Below are 24,000 nucleotides of genomic sequence, written 5' to 3'. Positions count from 1 at the left end.
TGCCACCCGAGCTTACCTGCTCCTCATCCTAACCTAACTAACTGGGGAAGGCCCTCTCGCACTCTCACCCCCTCAGTGCCCTCTCTGGCACGGGCTGCCCGATCCACACCTGGGATCCTCAGGCACCCACTGGCACTAACGGCTCCCAGAGCCCACCTGCGGCCTCACCTGGCCGACATCCTCACAGTGGTGGAGTGCCCAAACCAACTACACACACTAACAGGCTACACGCCCAGCCATTTCCACAACACTAATGCATCCATCCAAATACCATTCTGTCACCCGCACCACAGATGCCAATATCCAACCACAATTTACCTATACCCTCTACCTAACACTTACACTACCCGCCCCGGGTATTCGTGATGGGGGTCCACTCTTCCCCCATTCACACCTTCGCACCACCCACTCCACTCCATCGTTTCCACCATACTCACTCCACGACCATCCATTCCAATACTCCACTTATTCCACACTCCATGTCTTCCACACAACCATTTATTCCATTCACCTGTTGGTGCACACCTGTGCACTCACACCTGGTGCCACCTGCACCCTCCTCTCCCCCAAGCGCATTCGCGCTGATCCACAACACTCACTACTCCACACACCTTTCCAGTTCTCACACAGCATCATCTCATCTAACTACTCCCCTCTGAAACTTGCGCTTCCCAGTCGTCCCTTTAAACTATTGCGCTCCCTCGTCATTATAATCCACACTAATCTACCTGCGTCCCCACTACAGGTATCAGTCACTATCTAAACCTTAACGTTACCTAATGTCATCTTCGCTAGATCCCTACACACAATATCCTAACCCACCCGGGCTAGTTTTCACTGCCATCAACCCCATAACTAGTGCTCCTTTGCCCCCCCGTCGCCGTGAGGGATGGTGGATTGCCCATCCCACCACATCGGGGAGGTCCCACTATCAATTTTGCTCGTCCAAATTCCAACCAATTCAAAAATTTTCCATTTACTGCCAATTCTACCCACTATTATAAATTTCGTATCAAATCACTACCATCATCATCACAGTCCGCTATATCCTAGCCTCGGTGCGTCATGACATCATTAAACTCGGCTTCGTAAAGCCGAGCAATGAATTCGGGTGGTTTGGTCGCCTGCAGGTTGAATCCGTCTGGCTTTCGGTTCAAGGGAGGTGGTTTGGTTGGACCGAGGTTCCACGCACCATCTCGGCACGGCACCTTGCGGTCCCGGGCCCGATGGCTCAATCTCCCCCGGTCGGAACCCCGTCCCCACGAGGGGGCACCGTTCCGCTTCCTCCCACTCGCCCTTGAACCGTACCGGTCGCCTCGCCCGCCAAGGCCCGGACTCGACCGTGCGGGGCGGGGCCAAGCCCGAATCAGCAACGACGCTTCGAAGAGAAACGACGCACTTCGATCCGCGCCGGGCCTCGCATCCAACAAAGGGCTCCTCGCACCGAGTGCTCGCATCGGCTATCCGTCGCTCTAACCGCTAACCCGGTTACCGTCGATGCTTCACCGGCATGCTCACACGCATACGCTACCCCTTTCACCCTCACAAAACCCGGCATTCCAACGCCGTCCGTACATTCCACCAACGCTCTCCCTGTTATACACCACACCTCTCCTCCGTTACATCCTCCGTAACACTCACCATGGGCGTGCACTCTGGCATCCACCCACTAACGCGCTCACATGGGCTCTCCCACACTCGCGCCATGACCAACTCAGGTGTGCTTCCTCGCACACCCTCAACCATTCCAAGCGTGCATTCTCGCACCCGCTCCACCACCAACTCACTCTCCGGGTCACTCTCACCCTCGCACGTACACTCCGTACACCCCGACATGCATTGTCGCTCGCACTCGGTTTCACTCCCACACTTTATAACACACCCACTCGCCGACACACACTTTTTTCTCCCACGCGTGCCATTTCCACTCACACGGGACCCTTCACCAACGCCCGGATGCCTCCTCGATCCCAAGCGCGCGAAAATTCTTTTGTCGCCAAACATCCTCTTACAAAATCTCCCCGCACAATACACAGCACGTCTCACCTTCGGGGTTCTTCTTCCTCCCTGCACCAAAACCTGCAAACTTCCATTCGGGTTAAGCACAGCATCGTGATGTGAGCAGGGACTTTGCACATTTTCCATTTCTCCCTGCAATTCCCGGGCTACCTCCGTCATTTCTTCAATTTTAATTCCCACTTCCGCTTTTTCTTTACTCACCTCGACGACCGTTGGCTTTAATAAAATTCCGTTTACCTCATCGGTCGCCGGCTTTTCCAAACCCCGTGTCGCGATTTCTACCCCTGTCATTGTACCCGCGCTTTCCTCCACTTCGCTCAACCAGCGCTTCTCGACCCGCGTTACCTCCTCGTGCACCCCTGGGACCCTTTCGCCCAACTTGCGGTCTCTGTCCTCCATCGTTTTTTTATTATCCCTTTTTGCCTCGGCTATCCGTTTTTCCACTTCACACCTGGATTCCTCCCTCAATTTTTCCAGATCACACCCGGATTCGTCTGACATGGCGTCCCTCTTCCAATTATACATTGACTCTTCCATAGAGGCCCTCATTTGTGCCATAAATTGCTCCATGAGGGCCTGCATTTGGGCCATCCCTCCCACTTGTGCAGCGGGTGCGGCCGCCGTAGCCATGTGCGAGGCGCCATTTTGCGCGCCCGCAACCTCGTGCGCGAGGACGCCATTTTGCGAACCTGCCGCCCTCACTGCTTCGCTCTCCTCTTGTCCCTCAATTTGGTCCTGGATCGACCCTGCCTCACTCTCCTCTACCGGAACCCAGCCGTCTTGATCTGCCATAGCGCGACTTTCAAAATTCGGGTTTTTATTTTAAAACAAAACAAATTTCACACTGCTTGTAATTTTGAGCGCGTTAAGCGCGCTTCGGGTCCGATCCCACTTCCCGACACCAATTGTTACGGACACGGCTTAAGATGTTATGATGGGCCGAGCGGAATGGCCGCCGTGTTCGCACAGTTTACCCGATTACCCCCAACTCACCCGATTCCACTCGAACGTTGGCCAAATCGCGCTACGCTAAATCAATGAAGGAAAGGACACAACGACTGGGATAAATGAAACGACGCAAGGGGTACAGTTCTCAAGACCTCCGGAGGAGGATATAATTAGTGGGGGAGAAAAGGGGTAGATTACAAGGCAATGAGGTAAAGACACAGAAGAGATGGGCACTTAGTTACAGTCTTATCTTATCCCCGACAGACCACAGACAAACGGAACAAGACTGACTTACACAGGGATTGATGGCAGGGAAGGCCAGGTCGGTTGATAGCACAAGGTGCACCTTGGCTCAGGGACAGGATAAAGCACGGTACAAAAGATGCAGGGAGGTGTCACAGCGCTCGGTTGGTGGCGTCCTTCTCTCTCCAAGCTCAGCGCGCATCTGACGTCACCTCCCTCTTCCTGCGCATGCTCAGCGGGGAGTGACACGCCCTCGGCTCGTTGGCTCCGCCCCAGATGGGATCGGTCCGCCGCTTCTATTGGGTGCGGGGGTTACCGGGCTCCGCCCTTGACGAGGAGCTGACAGCGAGCCCCTACTTGGTAACCCCGTCGAGCACATGGTCGATGGCGGCTCGTTGGAAAGGCTTGGTGCCCTCCCAACACCCCCTACCAACCAAGCCGGAGTGAGGACGCGCACTCCCCGCGCCGCCGCCGCTGTTGTTGTTGTTGTTGTTGTTGTACCATGAGGAAGAGCTGCGGGGAGGTATTGGGAGGTCCTAAACTTCCTAACGGTGCTATACAATCACATTCTGGTGCAACGAAGAGTCAGAATTAATGGAAACGAGTCCTTAACTGACATAGACTAAGAATAACTAGCAAGATGTCCTATAGTTGTCTACGTGAGATGCGGTGGACCTGGATGCGACATTTAATGGGGGAAATAGGGGGAGGTCGGGTCTACAGAGTGTTGTTTACAGAAAATGGGACTAGGGAATGGGGGATTGGGGATAGTTGGGAAGTATGGAGGAAATAGGGGAATATTTACAAGCGGATATGGATGGAAGCCAATCTCATAGCCGCAACATTATTATTATTATTAACAATTTCAAAATTTGTAAAATCCTAAATCTTTATCCGATTGACTTGAAAATTGAATGGGATTTACATATCAGTAAACTGAATTCGACCAACAACTATTTTTGAGATCAACATCAACCAAAAGGTCAACATAGGCCAAAGGGTCAACAAAGGCCAAATTTCAAAAATTGTCAATTTTCATCCGATTAACTTAAACTTTGAAGACAATTTGAAGATTGAATTGAACTGAATTCAACCACTAATTATTTTTGAGGTCAAAAGGTTGCTCTACCGAGTGCCATTCTACTTTGTTCTGTTTTGCCAAGTGTCGCTGTATGAGTGATTTTTCATCTGCTTGTTTGTTTGTTTGTCACCGGCCTACAGGTCACAATTCTAAACTGATCATCACGAAACTTCAACAAGTTGTATAGGTCGTTCCAATTGAGAAGCCTATTGATTTTTAGTTCAAAGGTCAAAGGTCATCTGGTGGTCAAATTTCTAAAATCGCTATTTTCAATCCGATCGACTTGAAAATTGAACAGCATTTGTATATTGAGGCACTAAATTGGGAAATTAACTATTTTGAGGTCAAAAGGTCAAAGGTCAACTCAAGGTCGAACTTCCAAAATCATCAATTTAAATCTGAAAGGCGTCAATTTTCGTCCAATGGAATTGACAATTGAACAGCATTTGCACATTGAGTCACTCAACAGGGAAACCAACTATTTTTGAGGTAAAAAGGTCAAAGGTAAATTCTAGGTCAAACTTCCAAAATCATTAATTTTCATCTGATAAAACATCAATTTTCATCCAATTGACTTGAAAATAGCACAGCATTTGCGTATTGCCTCATTGAATTGGGAAACAAACTACTTTGCGGTCAAAAGGTCAAAGGTCAACTCAAGGTCAAACTTCAAATATCCATTTTCATCTGAAAAATCATAAATGTTAATCCGATTGACCCGAGCTTTGATTTAGATTTTAGATAATCAATTTTAATGTTAATGAATTCAGCGTAGGGGTATTCAGCTTAATGTGCGCACGCGCACACACACACACACACACACACACACACACACACACACACACACACACACACACACACACACACACACACACACACACACACACACACACACACACACACACACACAATTTAATATATCCATGACAACCTTTTTTGGGGGGTGGGGTGGATTTTGCAGGTATCGTGCTCTGCATGACATCTTCTTGTTTATTTCTTTGTCATGGTGTACTTTGAATGTAGCTCTACTTTACTTTAATTTTAATATTGAATACTAATTACTACTCTACATTACAGAAATAGGGTCGAGATATAAATTTCTAGACCACTAGATTTCATTGAGATCTCAGCCTAAGTTAAACTTTTCTTCGTTATCAACTAACTTAGTTATTGATGGTGATAAGCTGCTGAAGTTGAACATCGATAAATCTGAGTCGCCTTTGCCAATGAGTACAAACACATACACGTTCTGCCTTCGAGGTTGGTTGGTTGGTTGGTTTAGTTGGTTGGTTGATTGGTTGGTTGGATTAGTTGGTTGGATTAGTTGGTTGGTTGGTTGGTTGCTTGGTTGGTTGGATTAGTTGGTTGGATTAGTTGGTTGGTTGGTTGATTGGTTGGTTGATTGGTTGGTTGATTGGTTGGATTAGTTGGTTGGATTAGTTGGTTGGTTGGTTGGTTGGATTAGTTAGTTAGTTGGTTGGTTGGTTGGATTAGTTGGTTGGATTAGTTGGTTGGATTAGTTGGTTGGATTAGTTGGTTGGATTCGTTGGTTGGATTCGTTGGTTGGATTCGTTGGTTGGATTCGTTGGTTGGATTCGTTGGTTGGATTCGTTGGTTGGATTCGTTGGTTGGATTCGTTGGTTGGATTCGTTGGTTGGATTCGTTGGTTGGATTCGTTGGTTGGATTCGTTGGTTGGATTAGTTGGTTGGATTAGTTGGTTGGATTAGTTGGTTGGTCGGTCGGATTAGTTGGTCGGATTGGTTGGTTGGATTGGTTGGTTGGATTAGTTGGTTGGATTAGTTGGTTGGATTAGTTGGTTGGATTCGTTGGTTGGATTAGTTGGTTGGATTAGTTGGTTGGATTAGTTGGTTGGATTAGTTGGTTGGTTGGTTGGTTGGTTGGTTGGATTAGTTGGTTGGATTAGTTGGTTGGATTAGTTGGTTGGATTAGTTGGTTGGATTAGTTGGTTGGATTAGTTGGTTGGATTCGTTGGTTGGATTAGTTGGTTGGATTCGTTGGTTGGATTCGTTGGTTGGATTAGTTGGTTGGATTAGTTGGTTGGATTAGTTGGTTGGTTGGTTGGTTGGTTGGTCGGTCGGATTAGTTGGTTGGATTGGTTGGATTGGTTGGATTAGTTAGTTGGTTGGTTGGTTGGTTGGTTGGTTGGTTGGTCGGATTAGTTGGTTGGATTGGTTGGATTGGTTGGATTAGTTAGTTGGTTGGTTGGTTGGTTGGTTGGTTGGTTGGTTGGATTGGTTGGTCGGATTAGTTGGTTGGTTGGTTGGTTGGTTGGTTGGTTGGTCGGATTAGTTGGTTGGTTGGTTGGTTGGTTGGTTGGATTAGTTGGTTGGATTAGTTGGTTGGATTAGTTGGTTGGATTAGTTGGTTGGATTAGTTGGTTGGATTAGTTGGTTGGATTAGTTGGTTGGATTCGTTGGTTGGATTCGTTGGTTGGATTAGTTGGTTGGATTCGTTGGTTGGATTCGTTGGTTGGATTAGTTGGTTGGATTAGTTGGTTGGTTGGTTTGGTTGGTTGGTCGGTCGGATTAGTTGGTTGGATTGGTTGGATTGGTTGGATTAGTTAGTTGGTTGGTTGGTTGGTTGGTTGGTTGGTCGGATTAGTTGGTTGGATTGGTTGGATTGGTTGGATTAGTTAGTTGGTTGGTTGGTTGGTCGGTCGGATTAGTTGGTTGGATTGGTTGGATTGGTTGGATTAGTTAGTTGGTTGGTTGGATTAGTTAGTTGGTTGGTTGGATTAGTTGGTTGGATTGGTTGGATTGGTTGGATTAGTTAGTTGGTTGGTTGGTTGGTTGGTTGGTTGGTTGGTTGCCCCGCACTGGTTGCCCGGAGGAAGTGCAGGTGCCGCGTACAAGTGTCCGGATACACCTGGACATCGAGATTAACGTTGTTTTTATGAGCTTTTAACTAAGGGTTACCTTGACGCTCACCTTTCGTAAATTCGACCCATGGCCTCTTAGTCGTCGCTGATCATCTCACAGAACTCTTCTTCTGTAACTAAATGTCACTCGATTAGGGAACGATATAACAACAAGTGCACTTCCGTGCAGCTGGGCGGTGTAGTGAACATCTAGGGCTTTTGGCACCAATCCTTACCTTGACTTGCAATGGCGAATGTAATGTCAGATGATAATATACATAAGCGCATAATGTAAAGGGAGTTTTTATAACAGTTTCGGAGGATTCAAGAAAACGAGATTTGAAAATATAAACGAACGGAAAGAAAAATGAGCAGCGAGATGTTTTTGATTGAGGCCCAGGTGAGCGAGATGTTTTTGATTGAGGCCCAGGTGAGCGAGATGTTTTTGATTGAGGCCCAGGTGAGCGAGATGTTTTTGATTGAGGCCCAGGTGAGCGAGATGTTTTTGATTGAGGCCCAGGTGAGCGAGATGTTTTTGATTGAGGCCCAGGTGAGCGAGACGGAGTAAATGAATATTTATTAATTACTGGGAAAAACAAAAAGGTGAAATTCAACCAAAACCACCTTTAGTATTGAGATCCCGTAACGAAGTGGATATTTATGATGTCCGAGTTGACTTGTCGAAGTGAACTCCTTTGAGTTCAATGCTGAATCGAAAGTTTAAAACGTCCCGTGGTTAAGTTCGTAGCTCCCTTGATGTCGAATTTGCCAACACTGGTGCAGAGTCCGGTATTGAGATCCTTGTGTTGTGATCGGTTTTCCACAATCCGCTGTTATCCCCGCTGTGCGATCGATAACAACACTAAACCACACGTTGTGGGATGAAACGTGCTGCGGTTGTTCTTGCTCTTCCTTGTAAGACCTTTTGATGTTAATGTTGCCTCCAGCCTGGAGAGAATGAAATGGTAGATGATACTCTGGGGCCTCTGGATCTCAGTCCGAACGACTCCATCCTTGATGAGGTTGATGGTGAGTATACATGGAGTGTGTGTGTGTGTGTGTGTGTGTGTGTGTGTGTGTGTGTGTGTGTGTGTGTGTGTGTGTGTGTGTGTGTGTGTGTGTGTGTGTGTGTGTGTGTGTGTGTGTGTGTGTGTGTGTGTCTCAAATCATCCTTTTGAAGGGGGACAGACATCAATACAAACACACAAACTGACTGAAATAACTCAGTAGGTGTTATGGGACAAACATTGATAACTCTGTGGATCGACATCACAGTAAGACGCAAGAAACTGTTTGTAAATTACAATCCGAGTGGGATGACGTGTCCCTCACACCTATGGGAATGAATGGTTTTGCTTACGTGACCTGTGGGGGATGGGCTTACGTGTGTTTGTTCTTCCCCTCCCACCTATTCAAATCATGAAGGTATATAAGGACTGATTCTTGAGACTGTCAGTAGACCGCGCTTTGATGTCGGGCAGACAGCATGTTCGTCTCCCCTATCAGTGTGCACATTATGATAGTTTGCACTGTAAATAGATGTTTTTCATAAAACGATTCAATGGACCTTTGAGACGGTCGTCTTTGGGGAATAAGACCCCTGATTTCCCTCCACATTGCTAACTCCCCCACCAGCCAAAGTACTTCTCCAAAGTACTTCTGTGACTCCATAGGACTGACTCAATCTGTGAACATTCCAACCTGAATTTCTCCCAATGGCAAATCCTCCTTCTGGGACTTTGTGATGACTAACGTTCCCACAAACGTGTCCTGCTCTTCCTCTGCTCTAATAGGTTCATCTGATCATGTGCTTGTGAAAGTCACTATCTGTCTGGTTACTCTGAGAGCTGACTCAATGCCGGCGAGTTTTGGCATTTCACTCAAATAAATTGGCAGGGACTGCAAGCAGCCATCTCTCTCCAGGATTGGTCTCCCATATCTACTGCCCCTGATGTTAACAGCCTGGGAATTCTTCCACAGAATCTTGCTCTCTCATGCACAGATTAATCCTATTTCGTCTTCAATTATCCTACCCTTCTTCCCGCGCATGTTACACTGAATCTTCTCCAATGGCTTGATCTCTGATCATCAATTTGGTTTCAGACCGGGTCACTCTACTTTGGACATGCTGCTTCTGCTGTCTCAACAATGGATAGAGGTCCTCAACGCCAAACAGGAAATCAGAGCTGTCTCCCTTGACATATCACGTGCCTTCGATACGGTCTGGCACCCCGCTCTGCTCACCAAACTCTCCTCCTATGGTATCCATGGAAATCTCCATGCATGGCTTGCGGACTTCCTCTCTGGTCGTAGTCAACGTGTGGCCCTGAATGGATTTCTCTCATCTCCCCTTCCTATTCAGGCTGGAGTTCCCCAAGGCAGTGTTCTGGGCCTTGTGCTTTTTATGGTCTTTATCAATGATCTCTCCGACTCTCTGGAAGATCCTCTCTATCTCTTTGCTGATGACTCCACTCTCTGCCGCTCCATTCCTCTTCCCTCAGATCAGCAGTCTGCAGCCTCCTCACTCTCTGAAGACCTGGACAAATTCACAGACTGGTCAAACAAGTGGAACATGTCTTTCAATCCTGACAAATCTCACACTCTTACTATGTCTATCCGAAAAGATCGACTGGACAACCCTCCCATCTACTTTCTCAACAATCCTCTCCAAGAAGTTCTGTCGCTCAAGCTTTTGGGTCTCACTATCTGCCATGATCTTTCTTGGGAAAACCACATTTCCAAGCTGGCCTCCAAAGCCAGTCGCCGACTGGGCATCCTCCGTCGTGTGAAGTCCTTCCTAGGCACACCTGAGCTCCTCACCACATACAAGGCTTTCATCCGCAGCTCACTGGAATACTGTTCTCCCCTATGGGCCGGTGCTCCTGCCTCACACCTAGCTCGGCTTCACGCTGTTGAAACCAAAGCTTTCAGAATCATTGGAATCTCCTGCGATGAAGCTATCTCTGAGGACCTTTCACTCACTCACCGCAGGCAGGTAGGTGGTCTTTCTGTCTTCTACCGACTCCTCTCCGGCTTTGCTCCCCCAGCTCTCTCTGTGCTCTGTCCCCCAGATATTCCTACAGGTCGCACAAGATCTGCCAGCAACCCTCTGATGGTTAAACTGCCGAAATCTTGGCTCTCTGCTCACCTTCACTCTTTCATTCCTCTTTTCTCCCGCCTCTGGAACAAACTCCCACACTCCCTTCAATCCCACTCCTCCCTCCAGATCTTTAAAACAGCTGTTCACCACCATCTCTTATCTTCCCCCATCCAAAACCTTGATCTTTTCTACCCCCGCTAATTCACCCCAGATCCACCTTGTTTGAAATTCCAACTTCTTTCCTGGAAGTCCTGGCAGTGTCCATATGTTTTATACCTCTCCCTCCCCCCTTTCCCATGCCTCCCCCCCCCCCCAAAGCCCTCACCCTCCCACAGATCTCTCGATGCCTCCATGTCTCTCGGTCTCTGCTCTCAAATGTTATGTTTGTGTCCTTCCCCCTCTCTCCCCATCTTGTCTACCGCTCCCGATGTTATATGTTTTATGTGTCGGTTTGTCTTTCTGTGTGATTAATGTTCGCTCTTTCACGAGCCTCGATCTTGTATACAAAAAAAAAAAAAAATCCTGTGGTGAGGCAATTGCTCTGAAACAACTTGACATCTCTTCCTTGAAGGCTAATCCAACCGAAGGCAATCTTGGTGCATCCCAAAGAGCCCATAACAAGTGTGTCCACTCTGAGGAGGGCTAGGAAACAACATCTGTCCAACCTCAAAAATGAACTTTAAAACTTGTCTGCCTCCTCTAAAGCCTAGTGGCGCTTTGCTAAGTATGTCTCTGGGGTGCCCTTCCATACCCCTCCGTCTCTTCAAATGGCACCACACGGCTCTGCTCGTGAGAAGGCCGAATGCTTCAATTCTGTGTTTGCTTCCATATCCTGTACCCCCAACCCCTCACTCTTGGTACCCATCCTTCCCCGTCATACCCAACTGCTGTTGCACTCTGTATTTTGCACCTGAAAAGGTGGAGAAGGTTTTGTTTCGACCCTCGACTCTGATTCTGAAACTGGACTGGACAGCATCAGCTTACGCATCCTAAAAAACCTGCTCTGCTGGTCTTGCACATCCTCTCTCTGCCCTTTTCATCCTGTCATTTGCACTCGGTCATCTGCCATCTGCTTGGAAATATGCCAACATCACTTCACTACATTAAAAAGGTTGAAAAACAGGAACCCCTTAACTACAGACCTATCAGCTTACTTCCAATCATCAGCAAGGTCATGGCATCCATCATCGCAGTTTATATGAAATCCTTCCTCTTCTCCAACAACCTTATCTCAGATCATGAATTTGGTTTGAGAACAGTTCACTCCACCGTGGACATGCTACTTCTACTCACCAAACAATGGATGGAAGCCCTCAATGTCAGACATGAGATCAGAGCCTTCTCTCTGGACATATCTCGTGTTTTTAATGCAGTCTGTCACCTTGCCTTGTTCTCCATACTCCCTGGCTTTGGCATCCAAGGCCAACTCCGCACATGGCTTACTGACTTCCTCTGCTCTCGTCACCAACATGTGGCTGTCAAAGTCAATGGAATCCTTTCATCTCCTCCCCCTGTCCAGGCTGCAGTTCATCGAGGCAGTGTTCTGGGCCCAGTCCTATTCCTGATATTCATTAATGATATCTCTGACTGGAAAATTCCCTTTATCTATTTGCTGATGACTCCATCCTTCAGGTAGGTAGGCTGCAGCCTCTTCCCTCTCTTCAGACCTTGAAAAAAAATTACAACCTGGTCAAACACTTGGAATATGCCTTGACAAATTTCACTCTCACTATCTTTCTAGTGTAATCGCTGGTGTTGGGCTAGCGGCTAGGGTGCTGGCTTGGTATCCTAGGATCCTGGGTTCGAATCCTGGTCAATCGCTGAATTAACGCCAGTGGGGTTGACTCAGCCTGTCATCCTTCCGAGGTCGGCTACTTGAGTACCAGTTCACTGGTAATTCCCTGCTTGTCGTTAAATGCGGCAAAAAGGGTTGGCGTCAGGAAGGGCATCCGGCCGTAAAACATTGCTTCGAAAAGGGGACCAAAAAACAACAACAACCACAGTTCCCGAAAAAGGCCAACCCCCGCTTGCGGGGGAAAATGGCCTCTAAAGGTGGTTTTTTTTTTGTTTTTTGTTTTTTTTTTTAATCTTTCTAGTGTTGTTACTCTGGTGTTGGGCTAGCCCAACTCCCAACCCTGGTGTTGGGCTAGCGGCTAGGGTGCCAGCTTAGGATACGAGGATCCTGGGTTCGAATCCCGGTCGATCGCTGAATTAACGCCAGGGGGGTTGACACCCTGTAATCCTTCCGAGGTTGGCTAATTGATTACCAGTTCACTGGTAATTCCCTGTTTGTCGTAAAAGGCGACAAAAAGGGTTGGCGGCAGGAAGGGCATCCGGCCGTAAAACATTGCTTCAAAAAGGGGACCCAAAAAAACAACAACAACCACGGTCCCCGAAAAAGGCCAACCCCCGCTTTCCGGGGAAAAATGGCCTCTAAAGGTGGTTTTTATCTTTCTAGTGTTGTCATCAACCTAGCCTGGTGTTGGCTTAGCGGTTAGGGTGCCGGCTTGGGATCCTAGGATCCTGGGTTCGAATCCCGGTTATCGTTGAATTAACACCAGGTGGGTTGACTCAGCCTGTCATCCTTCTGAGGTCGGCAAATTGAGTACCACTTCACTGGTAATTCCCTGTGTATCGCAAGAAGCGAATAACAGGGTTGGCGGCAGGAAGGGCATCCGGCTGTAAAACATTGCTTCAAAAAGGGGACCACGGTGCCCGGAAAAAGGCCAACCTCTGCTCTGCAGGGAAAATGGCCTCTAAAGGTGGTTCTATCTCTCTCCGAAAAGGACCATCTTGCAAATCCTCCTATCTACTTTCCTAACAATCCCCTTGAGGAAGTTCAGTCACTCAAACTCCTGGGTCTCACCATCAGCCAAGATCTTTCTTGGACGAACCACATCAACTTTGGCCTCTAAAGCCAGCTGCCAACTGGGCATCCTCTGTGCTGGCTCCCCTGCCTCACATCTTGCTTAGCTTGACAACTTAGGAAACCAACGCTTTCAAGGTTATTGGAATTTCTCACAATGAAGCTGAGTCTGCGGGATTATCGCTTCACATCACGGGCAGGTCGGTGGTCTCTGTCTTCTACTGTCTGTTTGCTGGTTTTGCATCCTCTGATCTTGCCGTGCTTTGCCCCACCAGGTTTCTGCAGGGCTCCCATGGTGCACCATCAACCCTCTTCTGGTAAAACTACCTAAATCCAGGGGGATCACTACTCACCTCCACTCATTTCGTCTTCTTTTTTTCCTGCCTCTTCAATATCATTCATTCTTCTTTCCAGGAGTTCAAGACAGCTGCTCACCACCATCTCAGATCGTCCCCAATCCAAAACGATTATATTTTCTACTCTTGTTAACCCCATGCAAATCCCTCACAATTTCCCAGTTTTTCCTCCTTGGAGTTTTCTTCTCCATGCATACATGGTTTGTGTCCTGTTTTTGGCTGTTACATCCTGATCCGTTCAGTGTGCGAGGCTCCTGCACAAGCCTCGACTATTTCTGCGAATAAATAAATAAAGAAATTGCAGATCGTTATTCTCAGATCTACTGTATGTGTATAACCTGGTGAGGCTTTGCTTTGTTGATCTGTCTTGTTTACAGATTGTTATTCTCAGATCTACTGCATGTGTTTAACCCGGTGAGGCTTTGCTTTGTTGATCTGTCTTGTTTACAGATTGTTATTCTCAGATCTACTGCATGTGTATAACCCTGTGAGGCTTTGCTTTGTTGATCTGTCTTGTTGGCAGATTGTTATTCTCAGATCTACTGTATGTGTATAACCTGGTGAGGCTTTGCTTTTTTTTTTTTTTGCCTTTTTTTTTGTATATAAGATCGAAGCTCGTGAAAGAGCTCACACAAACCGACACATAAAACACAAAATAAGGGGAGCGGTAGACAAGATGGGGAGAGAGGGCGAAGGACACAAACACAACATTAGAGAGCAGGGACATCGAGAGAACTGTGGAAGGGAGCGGGCTTGGGGGGAGGTGGGAGAGGTATAAAACATATGGACACTGCCAGGACTTCCAGGAAAGAAGTTGGAATTTCGAAAAAGTGTATCTGGGGTGAATTAGCGGGGGTAGAAAAGATCAAGGTTTTGGATGGGGGTAGATAAGAGATGGTGGTGAACAGCTGTTTTAAAGACCTGGGGGAGTTTGTTCCAGAGGTGGGAAAAAAGGGGAATGAAAGAGTGAAGGTGAGCAGAGAGCCTAGATTTTGGCAGTTTAACCATGAGAGGGTTGCTGGCAGATCCTGTGCGACCTGTAGGAATATTTGGGGGACAGACCACAGAGAGAGCTGGGGGAGCAAGGCCGGGGAGAAGTCGGTAGAAGACAGAAAAACCACCAACCTGCTACGATGAGTGAGTGAAAGGCCCTCGGAGTTAGCTTCATCGCCGGAGATTCCAATGATTCTGAAAGCTTTGGTTTCAACAGCGTGAAGTCGAGGCAGGAGCACCGGCCCAGAGGGGGTAACAGTATTCCATTGAGCTGCGGATGAAAGCCTTGTATGTGGTGAGGAGCTCAGGTGTGCCAAGGAAGGACATCGCACGACGGAGGATGCCCAGTCGGCGACTGGCTTTGGAGGCCAGCTTGGAAATGTGGTTTTCCCAAGAAAGATCATGGCAGATAGTGAGACCCAAAAGCTTGAGCGACAGAACTTCTTGGAGAGGATTGTTGAGAAAGTAGATGGGAGGGTTTTCCAGTTGGTCTTTTCGGAGAGACATCGTAAGAGTGTGAGATTTGTCAGGATTGAAAGACATGTTCCACTTGTTTGACCAGTCTGTGATTTTGTCCAGGTCTGCAGAGAGTGAGGCGGCTGCAGACTGCCGATCTGAGGGATAAGGAATGGAGTGGCAGAGAGTGGAGTCATCACCAAAGACATAGAGAGGATTTTCCAGAGAGTCGGAGAGATCATTGATGAAGACCAGAAAAAGCACAGGGCCCAGAACACTACCTTGGGGAACTCCAGCCAGAACAGGAAGGGGAGATGAGAGAAATCTATTCAGGGCCACACGTTGACTACGACCAGAGAGGAAGTCCACAAGCCAAGCGTGGAGATTTCCATGGATACCATAGGAGGAGTTTGGTAAGCAGAGCTGGGTGCCAGCCCGTATCGAAGGCACGTGATATGTCAAGGGAGAGAGCTCTAATTTCCTGTTTGGCATTGAGGACCTCCATCCATTGTTGAGACAGAAGAAGCCACATGTCCAGAGTAGAATGACCAGTCTGAATCCAAATTGATGATCGGAGATCAAGCCATTGGAGAAGAGGAAGGATTTGATATCCGAAGCAATGATGGATTCCATGACTTTGCTGATAATTGGGAGCAGGCTGATTGGTCTGTCATTGCAAGGATCTGTTTTTGCACCTTTTTGTGTAAAGTGGTAATGTTTGCTGATTTCCAAGATACTGGCAGATGACCTTGAGCAAAAGAGAGGGTGAAAAGAACAGAGAGAGGGTGAGATAGAGCGGCAGAGCAGGATTTTAGGACCCGGGGGCTGATGCCGTCTGGTCCAGTTGCAGAATCTGAGTCGAGGTTTGACAAAAGCTTTTCCACCTTGTCAGGAGAGAAGGACACAGAGTCCAGGAGCAGTTGGGTTCGACTGGGTAAAGTGGGAACAGAGAGAGATGGGTTTTGGGGCACAAGATTTTGAGGCAAACGCAGAGTTGAGGCATTCGGCTTTGTCACGTGCGGTGTCAACTGTGTAGCCATTTGAGGTGAGGGAGGGGATGGGTGGGGAACAAACACCAGAAACGGATTGACCAGATGCCACCAGTATTTGGAGGAAGGAGACAGGTTTGAGAGTTCAATCTTGAGTATGGAGTGGTAGTGCTTCCTGGCACTCCTGAGGGTAGACACACACTTGTTCTGAGCTTGGTGGAAGGAACTCAGATTGCCTTCAGTTGGATTTGCCTTCCAAGAGGCAAAGTCAAGTTGTTTCAGGGCAACTGCCTCACCACAAGATTCAGTGTACCATGGACGGGAGGAAGGGTAAGACAACTGAAGACGAGATGGGATAAATCTGTGCATGAGAGAGAGAGCAGTTTGCTTTGGAAGAATTCCTAGGAAGAATTGATGTCAGAGGCAGTAGAGATGGGAGACCAGTCCAGATGATTGATGGCTGCTTGCAGACCGTGCCAGTCAGCCTGAGTGAAATGCCAAACTCGTCGGCGTTGAGGAGGCTCTCTGAGAATGGCCAGAGAGATGTCCACTTTAACAAGCACATGATCAGAAGAACCGATTAGAGCAGAAGAAGAGCAGCAGACATTTGCAGGGAAGTTTGTCATGACCAAGTGTAGAAGAGAAATACTCCATTGACTGAGATCCGGGTCGGGAAATTGACAGATTGTGTCAGTCCCAATGAGTCACAGAAGTCCTTTGCTGAGGTGCCATGGCTGGTGAGAGAGGAACCCACCCCCAGCCAGCTGGCATGATGACAGTTGAAGTCGCCAAATATGAGGAAGAGAGAGTTGGGATGAGTTGATAGAAGTTGGTCCAGGTTGTCAGACAGTGACATGTAAATGGAGTCATCACTGTTTGGAGGACGGTATAGAACACATGTGAACAAAAGGTGGGAGCGGAGAGGAAGCCGTAGCCAGAGGTCCTCCTGGGTGTGGGGTGGAGAGAGGACAGTGCAAGGAGAGTGAGGAAGAGAGTTTTTGATAAAGATAGCAACCCCACCATGAGGACGAGGCTCAGGTCTGTCATACCGGAGGAGGGAGTAACCAGGAAGAGATATTAAGGAATCCGAGACATCTTGAAGGAGGAAAGTTTCTGTTCAGCAGATCAAGTCTGGATTGTCAGAAGCAACCTGAATGTAGAGATCCATCAGGTTTGAGCGAAGGCCCCGGATGTTTGAGGTCCACGTCGTTAATGAGGAGAGGAGAAGGGAGGGTAGGGGAGGGTTAGGGGAGGGGTAGGGTCAGATGAAGGATGAGAGGGGGAGGTAGGAAGAGCAGTTGATAGTGTGTCAGAGAATACAGAAGAGTTACGAGAAAGGGAAGGATGAGGAGGACGAAGGGTTTGATGGTGATGGGATGAGGCACAGTGGGGGGTTCTTTGAGGGGGGGTGGACAGAGGAAAGTCGAAGGTTGGGGGAGGTGGAGGTATGAGGTAGAAGGGAGATGAAGTGGGGAGGAGGCAGCTTTGCGAAGGAGGTGGAAGGGGGGAGATTTGAAGGGGAGGGGTAGGGGGGAGTTTTGAAGGGGAGGAGATAGGGGGGAGTTTTAGAGGGGTGGGGCAATGGGGGAGTTTATGAGGGGTGGGGCAAGGGGGAAGATTTGGAGGGGAGGGGCAAGGGGGAAGATTTGGAGGGGAGGGGCAAGGTGGGAGTTTAGAAAGTGGATGATTATTGAAAGACGAACATTGATAACAAATTGGGTTTATTGTGATTTTCAAGTTAGCGATCCGTTTAAGAACGATGGAGGAGGGGTGGAATGAATGTGAATTTAGAGCATGTAGAGAGGAAGAATTATAAGAGATTGAATATTTTTTTGAAGTGGAATGAGTTGGAGAGGAAATTGAAAAAAGCCTTTTAAATAGGAAGAAAAACAGCGTGTTGTAATATACCACTGAATAAAACACTGCAGGGGAAAGTTTAAACATATTTAAACAGAACCGTGAAGAACAGTCTTATATTCACAAAAATACCAACGGGGAGAGGGAGCTTAGATGGACAACCACGAGTCACGTGAACAGGGGAAAAGGTGTCAGCAAAAGGAACAGGGCAAAACTGATCTGGGGAATGGCGTGAAAATGTGGGTGAAATGGGGGTGAAACACATGGTCGCAGAACGAACGAAAAGTACAAAGAAGGAATTTTTTTTTTTTTTTTTTTTTAAAGTTAAGAATTTCAACAAGGAAGAATGGGGTGAAAAGACTGGGAAAAGACTGAGAGAACGAGAGTAGAAGGACCACAATCGACCACTGGGAGAAAACAAGCCTCAAGGTAGAAAGCTTCAAGAAGTAGGCCACAAAATACCGCGGCACAAAATACTCGACTATTATATACAGGTATGAAAGATTAACACCGATAAAATCTTCCAAGGGACGCACTTTAGGTACACACATGTAAGATAAATACAGTTTCGACAAAAGTACAATTGTGAACAATAAATTGCTTAACTTCGAGCGTGCGTGAGTATCGGGACAGCTTCGAAAAATCGTCAGGCTTTGCTTTGTTGATCTGTCTTGTTTACAGATTGTTATTCTCAGATCTACTTTATCTGTCTGTTTAACTCGGTGAGGCTTTGCTTTGTTGATCTGTCTTGTTTACAGATTATTATTCTCAGATTTACTGCATGTGTATAACCCGGTGAGGCTTTGCTTTGTTGATCTGTCTTGTTTACAGATTGGTATTCTCAGATCTACTGTATGTGTATAACCCGGTGAGGCTTTGCTTTGTTGATCTGTCTTCATAACAGATTGTTATTCTCAGATCAACTGTATGTGTATAACCCGGTGAGGCTTTGCTTTTGTTACGTGTTCCTCCCTGACCTCCTGGTCTCGGTATACCTCCGAACCCCGGGAGGAGCCACGGCAGAAAAATAGGTTATTCCGTGTCGAAATCAATATGGAAACCACACCAAGAGTTATCCACAAACAAAGAATATATTTTAAAAAAACACACAGGAATAACGATACAGCAATGATAGCAATCCCCCATACAATCAATATCTCAAGATGGTACCATCTTCTCTAGTAACCTAACCCAAACTCACTGTGCTCCCAGTGAATGAAACAGCATACTCCGCAATGTCTCTATAACTCAGAGGGGATCCCGGCGAAGAGGCGATGAGGCAATGAGACGAGGAAGGAGGTGTAGGCAAGGCGTGGACCGTCACGTGTTCCAAACCAACACAAACTGGCGGTGGACAGGGAATCCCAAACACGCGATCCAGACGTGCACATTCACCGTTCAACCAACAAACCGCAGGGTAATCTTCAAACGCCGCTGTCGCGCACACACATCCCCGGCAGACGGCCGGAGGGCGAGAAAAGCTGACGCGTACCAAAATCTTTTTCGGTGAACGCAGCGTGCGGTGCAAAATGGCGGATGGCTCTTACTCGAGCCGCGGCCTCTAGGCGAGGATTCTCCGGAACATCTTTGCCTATACCTGTCTACGCAGGCTTCTCAATACTCCAGCGATAACAGATATCGCACGAAATTCCTTTCAAGGACTCAAAGTTCACTCGCGATGTACGCTCGACCACGCTCGGTACGGAGCTTCAAGACACGTCTTTTACCTATATCCTCACGTCTTCTTCCTCTTCTCTGTCGTCGTCTTCCGGCTTCCTGTCTCTTTTCCATGAGCGCTTTTAACCTTTTAACCACAATAACCATTTCCCTTAAACAACAATAACCATAATACTTAGAACCAACAATAATAATAATAACCACAATAATAATAAGTGCCGAATCCGTAACACTTTGTTGATCTGTCTTGTTTACAGATTGTAATTCTCAGATCTGCTGTATGTGTATAACCCGGTGAGGCTTTGCTTTGTTGATCTGTCTTCATAACAGATTGTTATTCTCAGATCTACTGTATGTGTATAACCCGGTGAAGCTTTGCTTTGTTGATCTGTCTTGTTTTTTGTAATTGTGAGCAGTGCATATCCAGGCTAATCTTGGTGATTCATTGGTGCAAGAGGCTCTGAAAACGGTGAGTTTACGTGCGCTCCATGTTCCTTTTTGCCCCTATTAAGGTGGCGCGTTGTTTTGTAGGATACTTTTTGCCCTTATTGAGGTGGCGCGTTGTTTTGTAGGACACTTTTTGCCCCTATTGAGGTGGTGCGTTGTTTTGTAGGATACTTTTTGCCCCTATTGAGGTGGCACGTTGTTTTGTATGATACTTTTTGCCCTTATTGAGGTGGCGCGTTGTTTTGTAGGATACTTTTTGCCCTTATTGAGGTGGCACGTTGTTTTGTAGGATACTTTTTGCCCCTATTGAGGTGGCACGTTGTTTTGTAGGATACCTTTTGCCCTTATTGAGTTGGCACGTTGTTTTGTAGGATGCTTTATGACTGTTGACTGCTTTTCCTCAGATAGCATTGCTTGCTCTTTCTCTCTTTTGATGTGTAGCTGTATTTATGTAATTTATTGTGATTGAACGTTTGTGGATCATTGATTTTTGTTCAAATTGAATTGATATGACGTGCAGGGTGTGGACCTCCGTCAGTACTCAAAGCAAGTGGAGGCAGAGCTGCAGCAGATCGAACATGCTTCCATTCGTGACTGTATCCCCTCTTCGGTATTTCTTTTCAATGATAGAAGTGACATAAGATGATCTGAACATCAACATTTATTTTGTATTGTAGCCATTGCTGTTGGAAGACATAAAAGGGCTGGAATATTTCCTTTAAAAAGGGGTTGTGGGTTCAAGGATGCTCCAACTTTGTCTGTACCCTGTGCCATATAATTCACATCAATAAATATACTGTATATTTAACTTTAACCTGCACTTTCTCGTTCAAAGTTAACCCCAAATATTTCATCTCCATTTTGAAACCTTTTGCACCACTCAAACATACTTCTGCTCAAATAAGGCATGCAATTGAATGCATAGATATTCTCTTCCTGGTTTGACATTTTTATTCATGGAAAACCTCTACACAATGCTGCACCCCAGTATATGACATGCTGTGTTGCTCCCTTTTGGGGATTACCCAGAAGGCTTTGCACAGCTGTCATGTAATTTCATTTAGGACTTGCTACACAAACTTTCAGCGACTTGTTCTTTTAAGATTATGTCAAATTAAAAGTGGAGGTTGACCATAGACCATACTTGTATAAACAGACATTTTATGGGTATGGTTTGCATTATTAAAGGGGAACCAAAACGCAATTTTTTTTCTTTCTGAAAACCATTGAAAATCATGAATCATGGTCTAATTTGAGGGATAGTTAAAAAAAAAAAAAAAAACTTTGCCCAATCAGAATGTCGAAAATAGCCCTAAGGTGTCGATCTTCGATTTCACCAGTGACGTCACACCATGCTCTTCACCTTGATGCAAATGGCAGTTTACATAGAGAAGCTGTATTCCGAGCCGTCATTAGCAACCCTGAAGGTTCTCTCTATATTGAAACTGATCCGTGGGAGTTTGAAGAAACTATTGAAGACAAAATTGGTGATGGAAACTCTTTCGGAGGTATTGTAAATCTGTATCGTTTCGAACCTTGTGCAACCGATTCAAAAGAAGATGTTGTTCATGACGATGACTGTGTTGGTAGGGCAGATAAAAACGCCGGTCACTACAGATTCACTAAAAGTCACTAAATGCTCACTGCAGATTAGTAGGTTTGTTTTTCCATTCAATTGACGGTTTATCAAGGACTTTGTATAAACTGATAAATAAAATCATCAGACACAATGTGGAACGGACTCAACACTTACACCACCCAGGCACACAGTTGAGGGTGGATTGTGGAGGGGGGAGGCTGATGGGATGGTGGTGAGTATTGTTGGCTAGGTTGATGGGGGGTTGTGGAGAGGGGAGGGTGTTGGATGGTGGTGAGTATTGTTAGCTAGGTTGATGGGGGATTGTGGAGAGGGGAGGCTGTGGGATGGGATGGTAGTGGGTGTTGTTAGCTCGGTTGATGGTTGATGGGGGGTTGTGGAGGGGGGAGGCTGTGGGATGGGATGGTAGTGGGTATTGTTAGCTAGGTTGATGGGGGATTGTGGAGGGGGGAGGCTGTGGGATGGTGGTGAGTATTGTTGGCTAGGTTGATGGGGGGTTGTGGAGGGGGGAGGGTGTTGGATGGTGGAGAGGAGCGGGTTGTGGCGTGGTCGTGGGTATTGGTCGCTAGGGTTTTTGAGCTCTTCAGATGTGTAGGGCAAGGTGGTGGTGATGTTAGCCGGCACATCTAGTGAGGCGAGTTCGGTCACCGGCAGCCCACTACAAGTGTTCGATTCACCATTCAAATCGCCCGTGTCCATGTGCTAGTAGCTTGGCAGAGATGTGTTACAGATTCGGGAGATTGCTGTTTCTTCCGCTTAATCGTGAGAGTGGCATCGGCTCTCCATCATGGCAGAAAACCACTAGATCTAGCCATCTCTGTTGTTCCATAACAGTGCTCTGTAAAATATTCCGAACACAAAACCGAATATTTTGTCGGCCCGATCCACACTCGAGTGATTCGGACAAACCTCGTCCAATTTCTGTCAACTCTCAATTCTTTAAGCCGTTGGTGTAGCATGAAACCATCTTGATTTGTTTTACTACAACCACCAAGGACGTATTAATTTGGTATATTTGTAGAAATCTGAAAATTATATGCGGTTTGAGTTAAATCGTTCCTTGATGTAACCCGTAAACAATATGGAAGTGGTGCTCAGATTCATAGTGCGACGTCACAACTAATCGTGAAGAAGAAGATTTCAACTTGTAATCGCCAAATTACCGACTTTATGAATTGCAAATCACAAAAGGCCACATCATATCTATCTTAGAGGGTATCAATGGATAGATTAGCATTAAGGTGGTCTGAGCGTTTGGGTTCCCCCAACGGGTGCAGATGAGGTTGTTGAAATTTTGATTTTTCTTGAGTCTGATCACTGCAGACATCAAAGAAAGCCAGAATATTGCCAGCCTGCATCACCAAATTGGAGCTTGTGATACCATCTTGCAGGTAGGTGGAAATACGGTGTTGATATTGCAGCTGGTGCTGGTTCCGTCCCTATTGCCCATCTGCCTATGGCATCCAAGGCCAGTTCTACACCTGGCTTATTGTCTTCATCTCTCTACTTTGATCCCCTGTGTGCACCTGACACAGCGCATGGAAGAGATGCTAACAACTTTCCAGTCGGATCTACAGAGCATCAGTGCTGAGATCCAGAGCTTGCAGGAGGAGTCTTTGGCGATGAATGTTAAACTGCGTAACCGGCAGGCAGTTCGTGGGGAGCTGAGCCAACTCGTTGACGAACTTGCTGTACCTGAGCATATGGTCACGTAAGACTCCACTCACTCACTCACTGTTTCCTCACTTTCTTTTTTGCTTTCTTTTTTCTTCCCTTTCCTTTCTCATTTGTTTTTGTTTCTATCATATCCTGTTACTGCAATTTTTATACCTCTGCCGACGATGTTGCTGTTTTTGAGTTGTCCGTGTGTCCGTCTGTCCGTGATAAGTTTTCGTTACCATGATAACTTGAGAATGGCTGAAAGGTAAAAGTCAAATTTGGTGCAGGTACGTATAATGGGGTAAAGATGAACTGATTAGTTTTTGGGGTCACTATGCCAAAGGTCAAATGGCATGTTAGGTAAAATCCTGTTACCGTGATAACCTGTGAATCAGTGATGGAATTTTGACCAATGTTGGTACAAGTATATATTGTCGCAACTACCCTGTAGTGAAGATGTTAGGGTGACAGATGACCAAAATGAGCTTTAACTCCAAGGCGTTTACCCAAAACTATGGCGGTGTTATCTCTTCAGCATGTGAGGGAAACAGAGTTCCCTGGTCTTATTTCCACGGACAGACGCGACACGGGGGGTTATCCAATCCCACAGACAAATAAACGCACAAGACAGGCACAACAAAGAAATGCAATAAGTAATGGGTTTAATGAAGAATAAAAGCCAGGATAACAAAAGGAATGTGCGGTAAAATCTAATTACTAAATGAGATCCTCCATTCAGACACAATTACAACACAAGGGGAAAACGAAAGTAAAAATAAATGTGGTGTGGTGCGTTGGCTGGTACTCAGCTACGGTCTCTGACGGTTTGGGGC

At 46.7% G+C, this 24,000-nt stretch overlaps 1 protein-coding gene across 15 annotated transcripts in view; it reads left to right on the top strand.

Annotated features, from left to right (window-relative positions):
- Nucleotides 1-24,000, top strand: part of VPS52 (VPS52 subunit of GARP complex) — a 66,138-nt gene that overhangs the window by 8,335 nt on the left and 33,803 nt on the right. For 4 of the 15 annotated variants that reach the window (XM_078767868.1, XM_078767867.1, XM_078767864.1 and 1 more), the window contains exons 1-6: nucleotides 7,349-7,570; nucleotides 8,118-8,199; nucleotides 19,881-19,933; nucleotides 20,432-20,507; nucleotides 22,832-22,899; nucleotides 23,044-23,219. In XM_078767868.1, the coding sequence (XP_078623994.1) occupies nucleotides 7,538-7,570; nucleotides 8,118-8,199; nucleotides 19,881-19,933; nucleotides 20,432-20,507; nucleotides 22,832-22,899; nucleotides 23,044-23,219 (488 nt within the window). In that variant the 5' untranslated portion in view covers nucleotides 7,349-7,537. Of the gene's footprint in view, nucleotides 1-7,348; nucleotides 7,721-8,117; nucleotides 8,200-19,721; nucleotides 19,759-19,880; nucleotides 19,934-20,431; nucleotides 20,508-22,831; nucleotides 22,900-23,043; nucleotides 23,220-24,000 lie in introns of those variants that run through there. The other 11 variants (XM_078767871.1, XM_068134909.2, XR_013621287.1 and 8 more) reach the window with 8 other exon arrangements.

Source organism: Myxine glutinosa, chromosome 13, assembly GCF_964187855.1.
Source record: "Myxine glutinosa chromosome 13, kmMyxGlut1.1, whole genome shotgun sequence".
NCBI lineage: Eukaryota > Metazoa > Chordata > Myxini > Myxiniformes > Myxinidae > Myxine > Myxine glutinosa.
The sequence above is the reverse complement of the archived record's forward strand: the minus strand, read 5'-3'. Positions and strand labels throughout refer to the sequence as shown.